A 21,844-nucleotide genomic window follows, 5' to 3' on the forward strand; every position below is an offset into this window, starting at 1 on the left:
TCTTTAAGAACAATCTTATACTGCAGCTTATTAAAAAACAGAACTTGAAGTTGCTATTTTGTTTTGCCTAGCACACTATGGGTTTAAAAGATAAGTAGTATTTATTAATATAGATAAACTGAAACTCATTAAACACCAAATATTTGTCCTACTTGCCAATTCTTTGAAATGATTAGCTTTCTGGCATTCTTTCCCTGAGCATGGGGAGTGAAAGAAGATTTATATCCCCTAAGGAGTCTCATAACTATGATAGAAGGGGAGGGAATAGCTATTCTAAGCATGAAAAAAAAATTGCTCCCATATTAAAAACCGGAAAGAATTCCCTATGAATCTAGACAAAAGAGCAAGCAGTTGACACAGAATATTTACAGAACTTTGCCATTTCAGTTTTTTTTTTCATCCTTCAGCTGGATTTTATGAACCTGGAGTAAATCTACAGTCTATCAGATCAGTACTGTGCAATAGAATTATGAAGTGAATCAGGAATGGGAGACAATAAATTTTAAATTTTGTAGTAGAAACTTCAAAAGTAAAAAAGAAATAAAGATAATTTAAGTAATATATTTTACCCTAATGTGTATTCAAAATTCTAATTGGTAACAAACATAAAAATTATTGAGGGATTTTACATCTTTCTTTTCCCCCTCGTATAGACTGCCTCAAATCTGGCATCTATTTTGTGCTTGAAACACATTTCACATTCACACTATGCATATTTGAGACCCTCAATAGCTATGGGTGGCAAATGGCAATCACTGACAGAATAGCCACAGAGAGTAGCTATTGTCATGCATTTTTAATAATAAAATGGAAGTTTGTCAAAAATCTCTCTTTTGATGCTCAGCTCAAATCCCACATCTTTGAAGGCTGTCTGATATTATCACTATGAAATGATATTTTCTTGTATAGCCTCTCAGAAAACTTTCTTTTAACTTGCACTGTGTTCCTTGAGCATGTCTTTTGTTACTATTGATGTTTAAATGCTAGCCTCCTCGTGTCTTTTTCTGGAGGAAACTTTTGCCTGTTTAGTGATAGAGTCCTAGAGTTGTGTCCTAAATAATGCAGTGATTTATTTTTCTCCACAGCTTCCTCTTTCAAAGCCCCAGGTGATAGCTACAAAATGTTGTCATTTGATGCAATTTTGGTATGCTTATCTTTGGTCAGTCTGTGTGAGATTTTATAAGGGTGGGCGGGTAGACTGTGTGGAAGAGTCATGAGCGAAGGATTCTGTCCTCTGAATTCTGATTTCATGCCCAATGCAAAACCTTGGACTGCTTATTATTCTCTGTTGCTTGTTCCCTACCCATGAAAGGGCTTTCTATTGTTTGGCTGAGAAAACTCATCAAGATGATGTTCAGCAAATGCTCTGTTTTGCAAATTCCAGGAAAGGAATTTCTTCTGCTTTTCTCACTCTTTTGTGTGATTACGAGTCCCGTGGCTATGCACAACCAGAGAAGCATATTTTAGTGAGTGAAGCATCTTCTCAGTACCTGAAGAAACATATTTAGTCTTCTGCTCAGTTTCAGAAGCATGGCATTCATCTTAAAAAGCACACCCTGAGTCTGTCCATTTCTTCCCATCTCCCCTTCAATCTCCTTCCTTTTTTCATGAAGACAACCCAGGTGACACATGACCCTCCCTTCTCACAGTTGAGTACCATTTTAGACTTCCTTGCTGTTCGTACAGCATCGGTTATAACATTTGTCCGCTTGCTTTTCAAATACACCCTGAACAATGGAGACCTCTCCTGACTGATCTTTATTTAATTTTCCAGCCTACTGAGAGACTATGTAGCAGCTGTTTATATCTCTTTGTTCCTCAGATCTCCAGCCGCATCCCTGTTAGATGACAAGCACATTCACTTGGCTTGGACATTCCACATCCGGATTGGATTAACTTTTTTCCCCCCCTATCATTGCTCTCTCAGTTTAAATATAATTTTATCTTCCTCCCTGGTTGTCAAATTTAAATAAAACTTCTCTTTCTAGTGCATCTGTGATTTGATTATCTGATTTGTTCATTTACATAGTCATTTGTCAGCAGGCGCCAACACTGGGAGTAACTTCCCTTCACCCAGAAGCCTTTCTGTTTTGCCAAAACAAATTGGTTCCTGGAATCATGTTGCCCTTTTTAGTATGTGCTCAACAAGTATTTGCTGGATAACGAAATGCCACACACAAAGTAATTTCCACATATGTTTGGGGTGATTGTGAAAAGCAGATATTAATTCTGAATGACAATATTAGAGAAGAGCTGAACTTGAGATGAACCTTTACTAAGCCATAGCATCAGACTCATGGAAAAGAGGGCAGGATATTCTATATTAGCAAGGTCATGAAGTCAGGAGCGAGCATCCTATTTGTCATTTGTAAATGTCATTCAAGACAGAGACATCCTGAATAATAGATCATTCATGAAAAATTCTGTCCTTTCTAGAATGATTCACTTCATTCCTATATTCAGTGCTGGTATTTGGAGGTAAATACTTAAGAATTTTTAATGTTAATTGTAAAGGATTCTCATTTCTTACCCTGCATATCTGTCCTAAACTTTACATTTTAGGTCATATGCCACAGGGAATGATCTTTTCATGTGATACCCTGAGGCCAATTAAAAATTATTCATTGTAAGATGGAATATATAACCCCACCATGGTGTCTCACTACATGCTCTTCAGAGACTGAAAATTATGCATCTGTTATTAAGTAAAGATGATCTTTTTAGAAGCATATTGATCTTTAGAATTCATATTATTGTTATGGATAACATTATGTTGCTAACGGTTATTCGAGTCATTCGCAATCAATGAGATTATTTGTTAAAGTTTAATGAATTGGGCAACAATATCCCAGTTGCTCAGTGAAGTGCGCTTGAATAATTGGGATCGTTTCTCTCTTCATATAAAATTTATCATCCCAGCTCTCCAAACACCCTTTGAGAGTTCAGCTAAGGCCCAAATTATGTTTTCCTCAGTTGGGTTCTGATGCCTGTGCATTCTTTATATGCTCTTTTTGGAGATGATAACTCTGTGTGTTTTTGTTCCATTAAGAGGTTACAAAATTTTATGTTTAGATCATGTAAAATTCTTCTCTTTCTACCTTTCATCAATGTGTTGCTATGACTCACTGTGTCTGAATGTAGCATTCCATTAAGATAATATCCATGTGTAATTGTGTGTTACTTTCTGTTACTACCCCTCTCATACCTCAGGTTCCCAGCATTCTACTCATTCCCCTTATCTTCCCATGCCAGACAAGCAAGGAATGTTGTCAGCGACACCTATTAGTCAGTAAGCACTGAAATGTTTCTAGGTTTTATGATTTTACCTCTTTCAGTAAGAAAATTTTATTTCCAGAAGATGGTTGAGCATATCTGCCTAGGAAACTGTTTCTAACCCTACCACATAACATATTATTTATCAAACAAATAAAGTCTAAATAATTTATAAAATCAATTATAATTGTTTTTATTTAGCCATAGAAGCATGCAGTGAAGAAAAATAAAGACAGGGATGATTAGCCTTCAGTGAATTAAAAAAAATATTCAGGTTATTATAACTCTCAGATTATAGAACTGGAAATACCTAAAGTCAATGGGGATTCTCAAAGTTTTAATGAGCAATTTAGTGACCTGGCCTGGGTTATGTGGAAGATAGACTAGCATGAGATATGTCATTTATCATTCATTGATTTTCTTCACAATATTTTGTGGGGTCTTTGGTATTTTGGTTGTGCATTTTAGTAACTCTTTGTTGTTGGTTTTTATGCATGGACTGGTTTTCAGTGACATATGCTTAATAATATCCATATGTAGCTCTCTCCTTTAGTTCAAGTCCAGCCACTCTGGGTGCTAAAAGGACTAGATGAATATATGATACCTTGTCATACGACATTTAGATTGTGTCTTTTAAGCTTATACAATGACCTTCAACTTGAAAGGAGAATGATAGATCAATGTATTTGGTGCTTAAGTGTCCCCTAAATGTGGCTTTGTTCAATACTTTTTTCTTGGGGTGGGGAGAGCTGCTGCTATTTGTTAACTACTATGTGAAAATTAAAAATATTTGCTATCATGTTAATTAAAACTTGAAGTCATTGTCCTGGGTCTAAATTTTGGCTCTGTTATTTACCCATTTAAATGAGATTTGGGTAAAATGACCTAAATTCATTTACCATTTTACATGGAAATAATAGTATCCATTGATACTGTACCTTGAATTTTTTTTTTTTTCTGAGACAGGGTTTCTCTGTGTAGCCCTGGCTGTCCTGAAACTTGCTCTGTAGATCAGGCTGGACTTGAACTCACAGAGATCTGACTGCCTCTGCCTCTGTCTCCTGAGTGCTGGGATTAAAGGCTTGTGGCACCACCACTGGGCTTGTTCCTTGAACTGATGCAAGTGTATAAAGGTGCATCATAATCTTTCCAAGAGTTCTTTTTGTTTTGTATTTCTTAAGCTTAGATACATTAGTAATCAGACATAGTGTATATTTTGCCCAAACTATGGTTTAGCTACAGAAATATTTAAATGTGGCATTTGAAGCTTATCAGATAGTTTTACTACATTGCAAATATAAATGAAACTTGATAGTCTTGACTTTTAATACACTTTGATAGACCTGCATGAATCTTTTGTGGCACTCTTGAGGTATGTCATGCTTTGATTCTACTTTGCATGTATTCTTTTGAAGTCCTGGTAATGGGGCTATTCACTTCCTTTCTGTATTTTATTTTTTTGCTCAAAGGTTATTTGTCATTTGTGTCAAAACAAACTCTCAATATCTTTGAATTATTTTCCTTATAGACACTGACCAAATCTCTGTTATTCTCCAGCTTTAAAATCCCATGCCAAAACATTTAAGGGTTACAGTGGACTACATTGTCTAACACGTAGCAATTAGTGACTTGTTACCATCAAATCTTGACAAGTGGCCAGAAAGTTCAGATGTGCCATAAATGTCAAACCCACACACCATTTCAGAGTTAATGTGAAAATTAATGAAATCATTAATAGTTTTATGTTGATACATATAAAGTGGTGGTTCTAATAGATTAGGTTAAATGAAACATTAAAGTTCATTTTACATGTTTCTCTTCACCTTAAAATACAGTCACAAGCAAATAAAAAATTCCTCCTATAGCTCATAATGTAGGTTAACTGGTCAGAGTAGCCTTAAAAGACCACAGGGTGCAGGGAAATATTTAGATCCCAGAAATTTACCATAATAAAAAAATAACTAACTTTAAAGGACTTATATAATAAAATGATTGATCACTTGATGTGCAAATACACTGGGGATTAACTTCTGGTAAATTATCATCCAAGATAAAAATCTAAGAACAGAGCTGGGCGGTGGTGGCGCACGCCTTTAATCCCAGCACTCGGGAGGCAGAGGCAGGCGGATCTCTGTGAGTTCGAGGCCAGCCTGGGCTACCAAGTGAGTTCCAGGAAAAGGTGCAAAGCTACACAGAGAAACCCTGTCTCGAAAAACAAAAACAAACAAACAAACAAACAAAAAATATAAGAACAGAACTCATTTGGCTAGCTCCAGCCAAATTTAATATGGTGCTATTTTTTTTCTTAAAATTCCAGATAATTTTACCATTTGATTTTTTTCAATATTATTTCTAAAATGATGACATTTGAGAGTATCTTTGCTCTGTGTTTTGCTACACCTGGGAGATTACATTCCATGGATAACTCCTTATAGGCTTACTATGGCAAAACCTTCTCAGTGGATCCAGTCTTCAAGCTATCCCCTGAATCTTGCATAACTCCATCTCCTCCTTGTCTCTCCTTAGAGTCTCATGGAACCCTGGACCTTAGTCTCCCATTCCCACTTTTTATGACTCTGAATTCATATGCCATAAATTCTAAATCAGTCCTTAAAACAATCAAAGCAAGTTAGGCTGTTGCTTTTCTACTGAAAATCATCCCCACTGCTTTAGGGGAAAACAAATTTAAAATGTCTTGTATGTCTTATATGACCACCAGACTCAATGCCATAAACAGTCTGTCTTTTCTTGGTTATCCTTTTTTTTATGTCTAGCATGTTCATCTGCTTTTTTTTTTTTTTTTGGTTTTTTGAGACAAGGTTTCTCTGTGTAGCTTTGTGCCTGTCCTGGAACTCACTCTGTAGCCCAGGCTGGCCTCGAACTCACAGAGATCCACCTGGCTCTGCCTCTCGAGTGCTGAGATTAAATGCGCATGCCACCACCACTGGGCAATTTAGCTGCCATCTTTTCTCAGGACCAAATATTCAAATGTCTGAGACTATGGGGGGACAAACCGCTGCACACATGCACACAAAGCAAATAATAAGAAAGACGTGATAAAAATGTCATCTTTAAAATACTAAAAAAAAATTGTTAGGTTACTTTCAAATTTATGTGAGTGCCTAATGCTTTTGTTAAGAAGTGTACATCTTTTATTTTTATTATTATATCATTGTCAAATCATCCCTAGGAGTGGAGTTTTGAAATGAAAAAAAAAAAAAAATAGAGTCCAGTGAGTTATTCCAGACCCCATCCTTTTGGTGTCGGATTGGGTCTGTATCAGTGTGTTTTGATAGGCTTGGCTTCATCGCCTCTCTCCTTCCACCTATATTGTTTGGAATCCACTCCTGAGATAAGGCAGAACACCAACATGACTCACTGGCCACACGCTCTGTGTGGAAGCTCCGGTTAAGGATTCCAGGCAGCAGAAACGGCAGCGGAATCATAGATGGGATAACACACCTGCACTGGTGAGGACAATGGGCACTTGTCATTTAAAAACTCATATTTCATTTCCGGTATGAAAACTACTCCTTTAAAGAAACACGAACCTCAGTCCTAATCAGAAATGTATGAATGTTTGTCACAATTTTCCCAATTATCCTCTGTGATAAACCATCTAGTCAATCAGGGAGTCTACATTGATTTTAAAGCTCAAATAGAACATAACCTTAGAAAAAACTAAGCAGGTTAACCAACAGATTATGTGAACTCAGAAATATCCCAGGAACAAACATAAATTCATGTTAATTCTCATAATTACATTTAAAAATTAAGAAACTAAATGTCATTGAAACTATACATCTGTGTATAAAGGTCATTTAGGAGTCACTGTTTTCTAAAAATTTGATTAATTAGAAATGCCACTGTAGGCTGTTGATTTTCAAAAAAATTTTGGAACATATACTGTATGTAAACCTCTATTTTTCAGCATCAGAACTGAAAACAACCCAAGAGTAAAGAGAAAAATCTGAGAGAAAATATCCCTCCAAGATGTTTTTCTCTGCTCTGAAGCCTGCCATGAGGCCATGGGGAGATGTTTCTAGTAGATCTTGTTCCTGGCCATGGCTTTGTTACTATCACAGATCTTGGAGGTGGAGAATATCAGGTATAGTTTTCATTCTCGAACTTGGTCAGCTTGTGTGTATGTTTATATTTGGTCCTTCCTGGCAGGAAATTTCTGTATAGAACTCATAAATTCTTTTCCTTGCATGGATTTTAAAAGCCTAAGATGTAGACAAAAAACATCGATGTCAAATTAATGAGTTTAACTTTCAGCATCCTGGGGTTTTATCTTAGTGATGTCTTTTCTGTCTTATCTCTCTTTCTCTCTTCCCCCGGGTGTGTGTGTGTGTGTGTGTGTGTGTGTGTGTGTGTGTGTGTGTGTGAACTGAACCTACAGCCATCCATCCAAGAGTTCATGAATAGTTTAACAAAGAAAGGGCAGAGCTACTGAGTAATCCAGGCTCATTAATTGTGTACTTGCCAGGAGGATCTACTTTAAATCATTAATGCAGGCAACATTTCTCTCCAGAGCCGTCAATGTGATTCCTACCGCATGAAAAAAATGTAATAATGATGGATTTACTTTTCTTTTTCCTTTTCCTTTTTATTGGAACTTCAGAGACACAGGTATTTTACATGTACTCTTAAAAATATAAGGGGCTAAGTAAAAGGCTGTAATGCTTTGAAGATGCCATTGTTTCCCTGTTGACGAAGAGCTGGCGTGGGTAGCAATACTGATTTACACTCTGATAACACAGGGCATTTTGTATGTTTCCAACTTATTTTACGTTACTTAGCAAACAGTTGTTTGATATGACAAATTCATAGTTTGTAATGATATGGAACTTTGTTTTTGAAAATTTAAACAGTACAGTTATGTAGAGAAGTGTTAACTTTTAAAACAATGGTAGATTTGTTATTTAACTTGCTTTTCAGAATAATGTGTTACTTACTCTCGGCATTCTAGGTTGATGTTTCCGACGCTATTTATGGCACTGGTTATGATGTAACACTGTCTTCAATTTCTGCTACAACATATAGCTCACCTGTGAGTAGAACAGTGACAATAAACGTGACAAGTAAGTCCATGCTTTCAGTTACTTTTTAAAGTGTGTTTCCTCATTATCACTCTGTTGGATAAAAATACCTACATGGTCAGCATTTGCATTATATGTATGAAATCAGTATAGAGTAATTAAAAGTCAAGTGGAAAGTTGAGAAAATATTTAGAACCTGCCTTCTCTGGGCTCTTTGGTTTCTTTTACTTTCAAAGAGAAAAGGTAATTATATTTGCTTGTGAAGTGGATCAGAGAGACTGTTAATGGTGACATTTGGATTATTAGAGCCAAGAAAACAAGCTCACCATTCTTGTTTAGGAGAGATTATTCAGTTCATAAGGGTATTTTTTTCTTTTCTTAGTTCTTGCAGGTAAACCTTGTATGAACAAATTTTTTCAAAAAATAACTTGGCATCAAAAGTATATTTGGCATGTAGTGTTTAGTAGCATTCCATTTTTTACATTCTTACAAAAGAATGTGGTAATGCCTCAAAAATATATTTCTTAGTCATTTTTTTTTTTTAAATAGCAAAGGTCTCGGGAGAGTAAATTCATACTGGTTTCTGGAAACTTCAAACATTCACATTTATAAATACTATTTTTGTAGAAATAGAATAATTATCTGATCATTTAATAATGTATGTTTTAAAAAAATAGAACCAGGGCCTCCAGTCTTCCTAGCTGGGGAGAGAGTTGGATCTGCCGGGATTCTTCTTTCGTGGAATACCCCACCTAACCCAAATGGAAGGATCCTATCTTATGTTGTTAAATATAAGGAAGTGTGCCCGTGGATGCAGACAGCATACACCCGAGCAAGAGCAAAGCCAGACAGTCTGGAGGTTCTTCTCACTAACCTTAACCCTGGAACAACATATGAGATTAAGGTAAAAGTTTGGTGAATGGATACTTAGTATTAAAGAGTAAATCCATGAGAAAAGTGCAAGAGTTTTTGTCAACGTGTAAATGTGCTAGCCGAATGCTCCGAGTCACTGAAGAGTGGCAGGCTGCATGTGTTCAACACCCAACTATAAATGTAAAACCTGGTGAAGTAATTGTAATCTTTCTTCATCTCTAAGTAGATGAATATATTTATACATTATCCATTTTGAGAGCTTTAGCTTAATATCTTCTATGGAAAGCAAGTTAAGTTTAAATTCAATACTTCAGGTTTCAAAGTGAACATATTACATGCCACATATTGATTATTTTAAATTTTTTGCGGTGCAAGGATGGAACCTAGAGCCTGAGGTACGTTAGGCAAATGCTCAGCTGCCAATCTATGTCTCAAGACTAAAATACAGGTTCTTTTTAATCGGACTTAAATTTAACATTGGTGTTTTCTTCCAAACCTGTTGGGCTTGAATGTACATTGCTAAACTTTTTGATAAGGGATTGAAAACTATTGAAGGTACAGTTTTACTAAAAATAATGTGTTCAAGCCTGTTTCACTCAAGAAATTATTGTTGAGCTCTTACTCACTTTTGTATTTCTAAAAGTATGTGTTACTTTACAATGTTAACGATTCATGATTTAATGCTTTATTTGAATATGAAAGATGAACTTGCACAAAGCAGTGCTGTATGGGAACATTAAGTAGAAATGTTTGCAATTAGGGAGAGCTATGACATTTGCAGACGAGGAAGTAAAGAACAGAGGCATCTTCTCGGCTCTTTGCTATTTCCAAATTAATATATACGCCTTTTTTTTTTCTTTAAAGAAAACCCCACTTATTTATTATTTATTTATTGTGTTACATGAGGTGTGTGTTCCAGGGGATGTACATGTCATGGTACAAGTGGCCATGTGTTGAGGTCAAAGGACAATTTGTGTGAGTTGATTCTTTCCTTCTACCTCATGGGTTCCCGTGCTCTGACTCAGGTTGTCAGGTTTGGTGGCAAAAGTCCTTACCTTCCCAGCTGTCTCACCAGCCCTCGCATGCGTCTTTTCTTTTAGTCTTGACGATAAGTGAGTATAGAGAAGAAAATTTGTAAAAGCTGAGTGTGTGGCCTTACTAACTGTGGTGGCCTTCCTTGATGATAAAACATGATGCTAGGTTTTGTAAGAAAGGTTTTTGATATCTGAAAATTGCAAAATGTGTTTTCTAGAAACATGTGCATATTTAGGTTAACTAGTATCACAACATGAACTCCTGGGTATAATAAATAAATATTAAATTTAATGGGATGTAAGAAATTATTGTTCACAGCAAGTCGATTTGCCCAGGCTAGTTCTGCTTAGATCTATTTTTATGGATTCTCATTTTATTTCTCTGAATTCTCTCATTTCAGTCTTATTAAGAAGCCTGTAGTCTATGTTTCTTCCCACACTTCATAAATCACTGTTGTGACATTTGCTTTCTTCAAATAAATGTTAACCATTGATGAATTCCAAAGGGAATTTGGCATGGTACATTTGATATCTTCAGTATAAGTAACACCTAAGGGGGAATCCTGTAAAGTGGTCTACATATATTATTTCAGTTAGTCTTGGGAAAAAAAACCCTGTGACATATTATTATTCCCAGTTAAATATGAGAAAAACATGTGCCCTAGAAGAGTTAAGCAAATTACCTAAAGTTTCCTGTCTGGCAAGTGGAAGAACTACAAGATTGTCCGGTTCCATTTATGGCATTTTGTAAAGGCTTAGGAGTCTCTTTACAATGTCTTCTCTGCCCATTGATCTATCTCACTAAATTATGCAAGTTAAAAATAGTTGGTGTTTCTGTTAAATTTTGACTTTATTCTCTATGTTGTTAATCCAACTTATTTTTCACTGGTACTTTTCCCCGAGTACTCATTTGCCCAATTATAGAGTTTGAATCTTAATGTCTGATGTCATATGAATAGTCCGTCCTATGTATAGTACATATAGTGGGTAAAGACTGAGTTTTGGAAAAAAAATATTTCAACTGAATTCATGTTCTACCATTATTTCTTTTATGAACATGGCCAAGCCTTTTGATTTCACTCTCACCCAGTATTTTCATCTGAAGGATGTTGGCCAGACTAGCTCCTAGTTGGATTACATGATCTACCCACTATCCACCCATGTCACTTTCTATTTGGGGAATATTGTAAGAATTACAGGAAAACTCTTTTAGAGCTCACCTTGGTGGGGGTGGGGGAATGAAAGATGTATCATTTTAGATTCTGTGTATTTAGAAAGCAAAAACTTTGAACACCAAACTCTTGATCTGTTTCAGGTTGCAGCAGAAAACAGTGCTGGCATTGGAGTGTTTAGTGACCCATTTCTTTTCCAAACTGCAGAAAGTGGTAACTTTCCTAAGTCATTAATTCTAAAGTAATTTAGTCATAAGTTCTTAACGTTTAAAAAATTGGAACGTGATGAAAATATGATGCAAAATGCATAAAATTCTTGAGAATGCTCTTTGAATTCCTTTTAGTTATTTGGGGGCACTAAAAGCATTGTGAAAAACAAAATTGTTCTTTCTAACGATAACAGCTATTTAGTATAATACTGGGAGCAAAACGTTTGAAAGCACAAGAAAAATAAAATAAAAAATCATTTATTGTTGTGTCAGGCAAAACAGCTCTATTTTAATTTAACTTATTTAATTTTAAGAACAATTCTTTCTCTGCAGCCTAGGCTAGCCTTGAAGTCACTATGCCATACAGGCTGGCCTCATACTTAGACTCTTCCTCATTAAGTGTCCTGCCTGCTGGGCTTGCAAGTAGGCAAGCTTATAAAACACCTTTATGAATATTTTGGTACATTAGTGGCTCATCTCTTTTTCTTCCCATGCATATATGTCCCCACAACTACATAGTGATGCAAATAGACTATTGCCAAGTAGGTGTATATGTCTTTTCCTATTAGCACCACTGATAAGCCTTTTGTGACATTAGACATGAAAATGTGGACTTTGGTGATTAACATATCATTTTGTAATACTCAGCCACGACCAAATTATTTCACACATCTCCCTTCTTCCTGTGGCTGAGAGGAATCTTTGATGTCATCATCAGTTCCTCCCTCCAAGTAATATCTAAATCTACCAGCAACCCTTGGAAGCACTTTAATAAATCGTATCCAAGGTGTCTTAACCCACACTGCAAATCTTGCTGCCCTGCCCACTTTCATTTCCTTTTTAGATGACCAAAATACCTTCCAATCTAATTAGAATCAAATAAATGTATAGAAAAATAGACAACAGTATCACCAATTAACAAATATTTACCATGGACCCTATATTCTAATGGGATAAAATAAGCAAATATGTGTGTTAATATGCCAGATAGATTATAAGGCTATACAGTAATTTCTATTCTTTTTGAGATTATGAATGATATATATGTCACTCGTGTGTGTGTGTGTGTGTGTGTGTGTGTGTGTGTGTGTGTAAAATTCCCCCAATGCTAAGCATAATTTAGCATCCTGGTACATGTAGAGGATACAACAGTCAGTATAGAAAAAAATGTGTAGTACATTCAGCAAAGTTACTGGTTTAAGAGATATTAAATTCTATGGAATACATGAGATGTGTAACTGAAAGTTTTCCTGTGCGCACCCGGCTCTTGCATCCTTGAGGTCCCACAGCCTCTCAGACCCAAATGAACACACAGAGGCTTATATTAATTACAAACTGTATGGCCTATTGGCTCAGGCTTCTCGGTAGCTAGATCTTACATCTTAAATTAACCCATTTCTATAAATCAATACTTTGCCACATGGCTCGTGGCTTACCAGTATCTTTACATCTTGCTTCTTATGGCGGCGGCTGGCAGTGTCCTCTCTGTTCTGCCTTTCTCCTTTTTCCTCTCTAGGTAGAATGTCCCGTCTAACCCTATTCTGCCTCACCATTGGCCAAACAGCTTTATTTATCAACCAATCAGAGCAACATATTTTCATAGCCTACAAAAAGACATTCCCCCATCACTTCCCCTTTTCTAAACAAAAGGAAGGTTTTAACTTTAACCTGGTAGAATTACATATATCAAGCAAGAATTACAGTTTCAATATCTAGTCTATTTGTATTTTGTAAAATTAAAGAAAATATTTTATCTGTCCTATATTTGTGAGTCTAAAATATTATATCTAATTTATCTTTTATCCTAACCAAGGAAAATTATGATTATAATTATCTAGTCTTCAACTACATCATAGACCTCAGAAGGCTACAATATTACCTAAGTAAACAGGATGTTGCAGTTGTACAGTATTATGCATTTAACAACCTCTGCTCCTTTGTTTTATTGTATTTTGTATACCTCCAATAAATTAAATATTGACTATTTAACAAACTTCTTAAATTTCAACTCTATTTCATCAATTCTCTTTAAAACGTTCCATTTATTATTATTATTATTATTATTATTATTTATTTTTTATTTTTTTGGTTTTTCGAGACAGGGTTTCTCTGTGTAGCTTTGCGCCTTTCCTGGAACTCACTTGGTAGCCCAGGCTGGCCTCGAACTCACAGAGATCCGCCTGCCTCTGCCTCCCGAGTGCTGGGATTAAAGGCGTGCTCCACCACCGCCCGGCTCCATTTATTATTTTATCTATTAGTAACTACTCTCAATAACTGTGATTAATTTACTTCTGTTATTAATGTCATTTTGACATTACATTGTGGTTCCTCATTCTTACTGTCTAAAATCTTTCAGTTACACTTGTATTGAATCTCAGGACCCAACTTGTTGCATGATTTACTCAGACTTCTTTTACTACAGATTTTGGCATTTTTGAAACAGTGGAAACCTTAACTCTAGCCATTTGGCACCTTAATACCAGTCACCATTATTATTAGATGTAGTTTTACTAAAAGCATTTTTGTTTTATTCTATAAACTGAAATATCTTGATAATTTATTTGCATACTTAATGTACACAGTTTCATTTCACTCTGATGTAATATAGTTGTCGCTGAAACTAAATGTACAGATTACCATTATAGATAGTTTATAATTGATAGTAAGAAATTTTGGGGGAAAGGTTGATTTTGAGGAAATATGAAACTCAAAATAAAAAAATCATGAACTATTATTTGGATATCTATCCACTTAATGTTAGACACTAGATATTTATAAACTTTTCAGATATGAATTCTTTGTATTTGGGCAACAAGTTTGAATTTATCACTTTTACTCAACTTCTCCAGTACCTACATAATTCCAAAGAATATTTAAGGAAGTAAAATTTCAGCCTATACTTGTTTGTATATTCACAACTAACTATGGATTGAATGGTTTTCATGTGTATTTGAAAAGCTTCATCGAATGAATGGATATGCTAAACGAGTAATTCTGAAATATGCAGATATGGTTAAGTCCATTTTGTAAAAAAAAATTACGGTGAAATAAATGAGTATATATTTAGGTAGAAAGATGATTTTATTCAAGGCATTACATATTTAGTTTCATATTATTTGGAAATTTAGTATCTCTGAAGAACATAAACAGCTTAAATTTTACCACATTTTCCCCTCTCCTCCAACCTGTCCTACCCTCAGCTCCAGGTAAAGTGGTCAATCTCACAGTTGAAGCCCTAAACTATTCTGCAGTAAACTTGATTTGGTATTTGCCTCGGCAACCAAATGGCAAAATCACCGGCTTCAAGATCAGTGTCAAACATGCCAGAAGTGGCATAGTAGTGAAGGATGTCTCCATCAAAGTAGAGGATATTTTGACTGGGAAATTGCCAGAATGTAATGTGAGTATTTTGCACATCAAAACTTTTATTAAGCTTGCATCTTTAAGTTTTCATATTTTGCAAGATTATACTCTTAGGTCATAAGTATCATGTTATGCGAATCTCATGGTATTTTAGGGGTTTGAATTAAAGATTGGAAGATCACATCTCTCAGGCAGATCTTGAAATACTACATTAAGGGGACAGCATTTGGTTTAGTAATGGAGGAAGAACAGGGGGCCACTTTTTAAGTCCCTGAGGTGTGAAAGTGTAGTCGCTACTGGAGTAGAGGTCATAAGTCCATGTGTTAGAGGAGAAGGTACCTGCAGGGAAATCCATAGTCAATGCAAGATTAAACTGGTAGGCTGTTTGGTGGCATATCTTTGTGAAAATATTGCCATTTTTTTCATTGATGTGAAACTTATACAAGCTATTGTAATGCTTTCTTCCAAATTATCTTTGGTATTTTTTATTATGTTATTACTGATAAAGAAACAGCCAAGCAAAGTTATTTTGTTTTAAATAGAGCAGCAAAGTCTCAAAAGTCTTTTGTTTTGAATTACAATCTATTTTGAATACACACGTATATATCTGCATATGCACCCTATCTGGGAACATAAAAATTTTAATGTTATTTTGCTTTATTTGAGTACTTATGATTTAAAAAATGGTATGAATAGTTAAGAACATAGATTGAAATGTCTTAGGTCTTTTGCTCTATATGTTTAACATGAATTTAAAAAATTCTTGTTGGTGATTTAGCTGTTGTTTTACCTTCATTTTATGCTACTTTAAATTCTACATTGGATTTCAAGATTAAAGTTCAGTGGATATAATAGGTATTATATCCTAATATTATGTCCTAATATAGACATTAGTGACTATAATTAAAATCTAGCAATTTTTCCTGAAACTCAATTTGTTAAATTTATCACACGCATTGAAAAATAATATTTATAGTATAAAGAAAAAAATAAATGCGTTGTGTTTTTTTGCGTTTACCTAGAGGTATCATGTGATTATTCCTACTGCAATTTCCTTCACTCACTAGGAGAACAGCGAATCCTTTCTGTGGAGTACCACCAGCCCTTCTCCAACCCTCGGTAGAGTTACACCTCCTCTCCGTACTACACATTCATCCAGCACGTTGGCACGGAGTAAGATCAGCTCTGTATGGAAAGAGCCCGTCAGTTTTGTGGTGACTCACTTGAGGCCATATACAACATATCTCTTTGAAGTTTCAGCTATTACCACAGAAGCAGGGTATATTGACAGTACCATTGTTAGGACACCAGAATCAGGTATGATTTGATTTTGTTAGAAAGAAAGAAACTGACCTGAAGTTATTTATGGAATAATCTTTCATTCTGTCCATAGAATTTTTTTTGTTAACTTTACTTCCTTTAAGTAACTCTTTCACCCATATTAGATAATAGGCATCCACTGGGAATATCTTCTTCAATGCTAAACTAAAGACAAAAAGAAAAAGAGGTTTGAAAGAGGAAATTCTTCAGTTACCATGAATGACAGTTATCAATCCATGCCCTCTGTAATTCTTCCTAATTGCCTTTGCTCTTCCAATGCATCTTAGTTATCTATAATCTTCCTCATTGACATTGTTATTAACAGATGTGCAAGATACTACCTGAAACAGCAGAGCTAATGCTGATCAGCATTTCAATATCAGGTTATAACAATGGCTAAATATGTAACTGCTCAGATCTTTATGCACAGTATTTTTCTTGCTTGAGAAATGGAGGCGGTCATAGGACCTTCTGTGTATTGGAGTTTTAGGGTTAAATGAGTGCAGTTAAACATCATTAACATTATTCTTTTTTTTTGGAGGTCGTATTTATTTATGATTGTATTTATGTGGATACCAATACAGTATCATAACATATTAGTGTAGATATTATGAGCATAATATGTACCTGATATTTTAGTACACATCTTGACACAAAATAGATGTCAGATATGTATATTGTAATATAGCATCAAGCATCAAATATGATTGGTAATTTTTGAGGATACTGGAAATTAATGGTAAGGCAATTTTATCTTTTTGTCCAAAGGCATACATGTCAGGTCCTATTATTTTCCTTCACATGTTAGTTTGAGACTATTATTGTCTCTATTTAAATAACTATATTTGAATAATAGTATATCCTTCTCTTATACCCCATATACGGTATAAAATAATTTCATGTGAATCATAGAAAATGAAATTTGTTGAACAAGGATTTTGAGTTAATACTCAGAGTTGTTCATTAGAACAAAGATAAATACTAATGTGAAAAATAAAGGTCATTGTGCCTAAGTTTGAGGGTTTTTAATCTTAACTTTTCTATCTGTATGTCCACAAGAAAGAGTTTCTCAAGTCAAATATCTACATTGGTTAGAAGTATTTGTGTGTGTGTGTGTGTGTGTGTGTGTGTGTGTGTGTGTGTGTAATATTTATTTTCTCTATATTAATTTCAGTGCCTGAAGGACCACCACAAAACTGTATAACAGGCAATGTTACAGGAAAGGCCTTTACAATTTCGTGGGACCCACCAACTATAGTAACAGGGAAATTTAGCTACAGAGTTGAATTATATGGACCATCAGGTATGACTTATTCCATTTTGCCTTTACATTTTAGAATAAAACCTATACAATATGTGGATAATTTCTAACTGTAAAAGGAAACAATTTTTTGAAAATACCCTAAATTGAGGTGAATAATAGAAAATCAGGTTTCCATTATCTGCTGTGAAGATTTAGGGTCACAATAACATTGCACAGAGTACAGGGATTCCTCATAGTATGTCCAGAGAGCACTGGAGTTCAGGTAGAATAACATGGCAGGAGATAGTTGCATGAAAGTGAGATAATATATCTTTTGTAGTTATGGGTAATGATATTTATGATCAGAAGATTATTTAAGAGATTTTTTATAATTTAATGCTTATTTCTCAGGATAATAAAATCACCACATGCTAAAATGAAAGTGTTGAGTTGCACACCATGTACAGAATGAAAGTGAGTGACCTGAGGCTAATGGATTACATGTTGACATGGGCTTAAAAACCATGGACTTTATATAAAGGAAGAAGGGCAATGATGCTCTCTGGCACTCCTGTCTCCTCCTCCAAGCTCTGAAATATTGAATTATATACATATACCATCATACTCATCGTCATTATATGCTGGGGATCTAACCCAGAGCTTTGTGTGTGTTAGGCAAACAGTATCCCAAATGAACTATATTTATAGCCTCTGTTTCCCATTTAAGTATATTAAAAAAAATAAAATCAAACCCCAACAGGACTCTGTAATGTAAGAAAAGTTATTTTAAGCACTGAAAGATCTTCATGTTGTTTCTATGTTCAAATTTGCGTCAAAATTAACCAAATATTTAAAATACATTCACTCATAATAATTAAATTTCAGTTTAATAGTTTGATTATTGTTCTTCCTTCTATATATTATATGAAATGATTGTGTAATCATAAAAAATAACCCATTGGTCTGGTCTGCTTATTGCAGGGCGGATTTTGGATAATAGCACGAAAGACCTCAGATTTTCATTTACACATTTGACACCATTTACAATGTATGATGTCTATGTTGCTGCAGAAACCAGTGCAGGGGTTGGTCCCAAGTCAAATCTTTCAGTATTTACCCCTCCAGATGGTAAGAACTTTTTCCTATATGAAGTTAATGTGATATTTTTGAAATCCTTGTGAATTTTATTGGTAAATGTAATCTTAGAAGGAATTTGATTTATGTCTACTTAAATCCCATAATTTTCCTTGTTAAATTGCTATCTACTTTATTCTGAACCTGCATTCTTTAGAATGTTAAACCTGCAGCGTGCTTCATAAAGGAAAGGACCCAGGAGCAATGAGGACTAGAGAAGACTATGTACATTGAAGGTGACAGAGATTCATAATGGCTTTTAGCAGAATGCCAAGAAGTCATAAATAAATTAATAACACACATTTTTATATCGCTTAAATGCAGTATTAGGCAGACATGGAATGTGTTTTCTCACAAAAGTCATTTCTGGAGAAATCACTATATTCTTACCACTCAGAACAAAGTATTTTGATAATCAAAGGGTTTTCTGAACTAGTAAGGATTCCTGGTGGGAACAAAATACAAAATTTTCACCATTTAAGGAAATTATGAAAATAATATATCTCAAGAAATTATCATATTTTTGCTTTTTAAGCACCGATGTTTTTGGTGAAATCCATTGTTAATGTGCTATTCACATTTTCATGGTACACCCTAAACTTGCTCAATGTCTTCATTTCTGTTAAGATACAATTGTTGGCATGAATCATGTTTCAGAATAAACTAACACTTGAAAAAGTTTCCAGAGTTTGTTTGTGTGGTAACTAACATACAATAACCGGCAAGTTAAATATACTTATATGTGCCCCCACCCACCTACACAGTTCAATTGGGTATGCATTCACTATGTTATCACTCATAGATTAGACCATTAGAGGGCAGCAACCATCAGGAAATTCTCTCCATCTCTCCCTTCAAAGAAAAATTAAACCTTGATACTATTTGGTTGTTGAAAGAATGTAAAAAATATTATATTTATCGACCTAAAATTAAAATCTGTCTATAGGTCATACATATGTATGGTTTCAACATGCAGATTAAAATGGAAATGTATACTCATGAGGAAAAAGATTTCACTTGATGCTGAGATTTTAGTGTTTTGTCCCATTCAAAGAACCTTTGCTTTGTGTGATTTTCCTTAAGTTTTGCTAATTCAATCCAAAACGTGCTCTTGAGCCTTTCCCAGAAAGTTAAAGGATTTTTGAGTGGTCATAAAACACAGCAGAGGTTTTCCTCAAACTATTTGACTCACTTAAAAAAATTTTTTAAACATCCTGTGTGTGTGTGTGTGTGTGTGTGTGTGTATGTATGTTGTGTGTGCCTCTGTGCCAAGGGGCATGTGTGGAGATGATCAAGGAACAACCTTCTGGTGTGGGCTCTGGTTCTTTTGTGTGCAGGGTCTAACTTGGCTGATCTTGCTTATCTGCAAGTGCTCAGTGGCAGAGCACATATTTAGCATGTGTTAAGAACTTAGGTTTTGATCTACAGCATGGAAACAACCAAAGAAAAACAAATTTTAAAAAAATCAGCGAAATTATTATTTTTTATGATCAATCTTGATCTCTAGCATTTGACCAAGATAAAGAATTAGATAACATGTTGCCGCAGACAATGCTATCTTGCTTGAATTGGATGTTACTTAAAATTTATTTCCCTTTATTTGTATTTCTTTTATTCACAAAATACATAGAACCCTAAGGAACCTTGTCCAGAATTTTCACATGGACTGTGTTCCATAATGAATTATCTTGAGTGGATGACTCTTTTGTTGAATATGAAAAGCAATTTGTCCTGAATTTCATTTTACCATCTCCAACAACTGCCTATCTAAGAGACTACTACATCCTGGTGACTCTTAGTGGAATATTCCCTCGCTACAGGGGGCCCTGCAAAGGCTGGAAAGGCATGGCTCTTACCGGCTCAAGCCCATCTTCTTTCATGGAGCTCCATGACCATTCATTTAGCTTCAGGAAGGGCTTCTGTGGGCTTTAACAACTGCAAAATGCTTTCAGCTTCTGAATTAATTAATCCTGCTCCCAGTAATGAAATTGTTCCATAAAAGAATCCCGAAACTACATGAGGCAACCTAATAACTAACTCACTTGCTATAGCCTAGAAAATTGATATCTAAAGTTTATTCTTTATAATTTATTGTTATAATAAGTTTCATTGTATATTAATGAACATTATTTATTTGCTGCCCCATATCTTAAAGTACTAAACGTTCTGTTTTAATTAGAATAATTAGAACTAGCTTATTTCTCCTAAATTATTACCTTTTAAAATAACTAGCGTTCTGACCAACGTTCCAATAGTCATAGACAAAGGCTGAGTTGACTTCTTATAGAGAATGGCGTGTGCTATCACATTTCAGTGTGGTTGATTTCATTAACACCAAAACTTTTAATATCCATAGTCTATTTGGTTAGGAGAGAAAAGATGCTACTTCTATAGTAGTTCTCCAGGATATCTCCCTAGGGTTTTTATACATACATCACTTACTGTTTTACTGAGCATGTATCTACTTAGGCGTGAAGAGAGATGATGGGGGTGGTGGTGGTAATTTAATAATGTCCAATGTTCCAAATGTCATCTAATTGTTGGAAAACCACTGAGAGTCTCATCACTTCATGTTTTTCATGAATATGAATGGATTTTAATTTGGTGCTCTCTCATGTTCTTTGAATGGAAGTTTAACCTAGCTGGATTAAATTATGGAGAATGGTTACTTTCATGCATTTTCTTCGCTACAATATTATTTTTGTTTCACTTCTAATAACTTTTCATCTAAAAACCTCTAATTATTCAGAATTTACTTGTATTGATTTTTTTTCTGTTCTAGTTCCTATTTTTTTCATAAAATTTCCGAATGTGTTGTGTTGAGAATGACTCAGTGTCTGTGGCTAACATCCTCAGAATTGATTCTGCACTGTGAATAATTGCCCTGCGTGCTTGGTTTTCTTTAATTTTGTATCGATATTAAAGGGATCAGCCTAATCCGTACTTCTCTGGTTTCTCTGTAAGAGTATGTGGGATACCAGATAAGTGTCTTTTTAAAGAGAAAACTGCTGTCTGCTCCACTTCCTTCATCCACTAAATTTTTTTTGTAGTCAATAAAAACAACGTAGCCCCTTAACCTTTACTTGAATTACAATAGTAGGCATTAGTGTCATGATGTAATTTTGAAGTTTTGTGGATGAATATATGTAAAAATGTTCGCTATTATTCATAAATTTGACCC

At 34.9% G+C, this 21,844-nt stretch overlaps 1 protein-coding gene across 1 annotated transcript in view; it reads left to right on the forward strand.

The window, feature by feature from the left end:
* The first annotated feature begins 7,738 nt into the window (after positions 1-7,738).
* Positions 7,739-21,844, forward strand: part of Ptprq (protein tyrosine phosphatase receptor type Q) — a 188,215-nt gene continuing 174,109 nt past the window's right edge. The window contains exons 1-8 of the mRNA XM_028873029.2: positions 7,739-7,905; positions 8,246-8,357; positions 8,993-9,219; positions 11,538-11,607; positions 14,804-15,003; positions 16,034-16,283; positions 17,461-17,589; positions 18,511-18,657. Coding sequence (XP_028728862.1) covers positions 7,849-7,905; positions 8,246-8,357; positions 8,993-9,219; positions 11,538-11,607; positions 14,804-15,003; positions 16,034-16,283; positions 17,461-17,589; positions 18,511-18,657 — 1,192 coding nt within the window. The 5' untranslated portion in view covers positions 7,739-7,848. The remainder of the gene's footprint in view (positions 7,906-8,245; positions 8,358-8,992; positions 9,220-11,537; positions 11,608-14,803; positions 15,004-16,033; positions 16,284-17,460; positions 17,590-18,510; positions 18,658-21,844) is intronic.

Source organism: Peromyscus leucopus, chromosome 18, assembly GCF_004664715.2.
Source record: "Peromyscus leucopus breed LL Stock chromosome 18, UCI_PerLeu_2.1, whole genome shotgun sequence".
NCBI lineage: Eukaryota > Metazoa > Chordata > Mammalia > Rodentia > Cricetidae > Peromyscus > Peromyscus leucopus.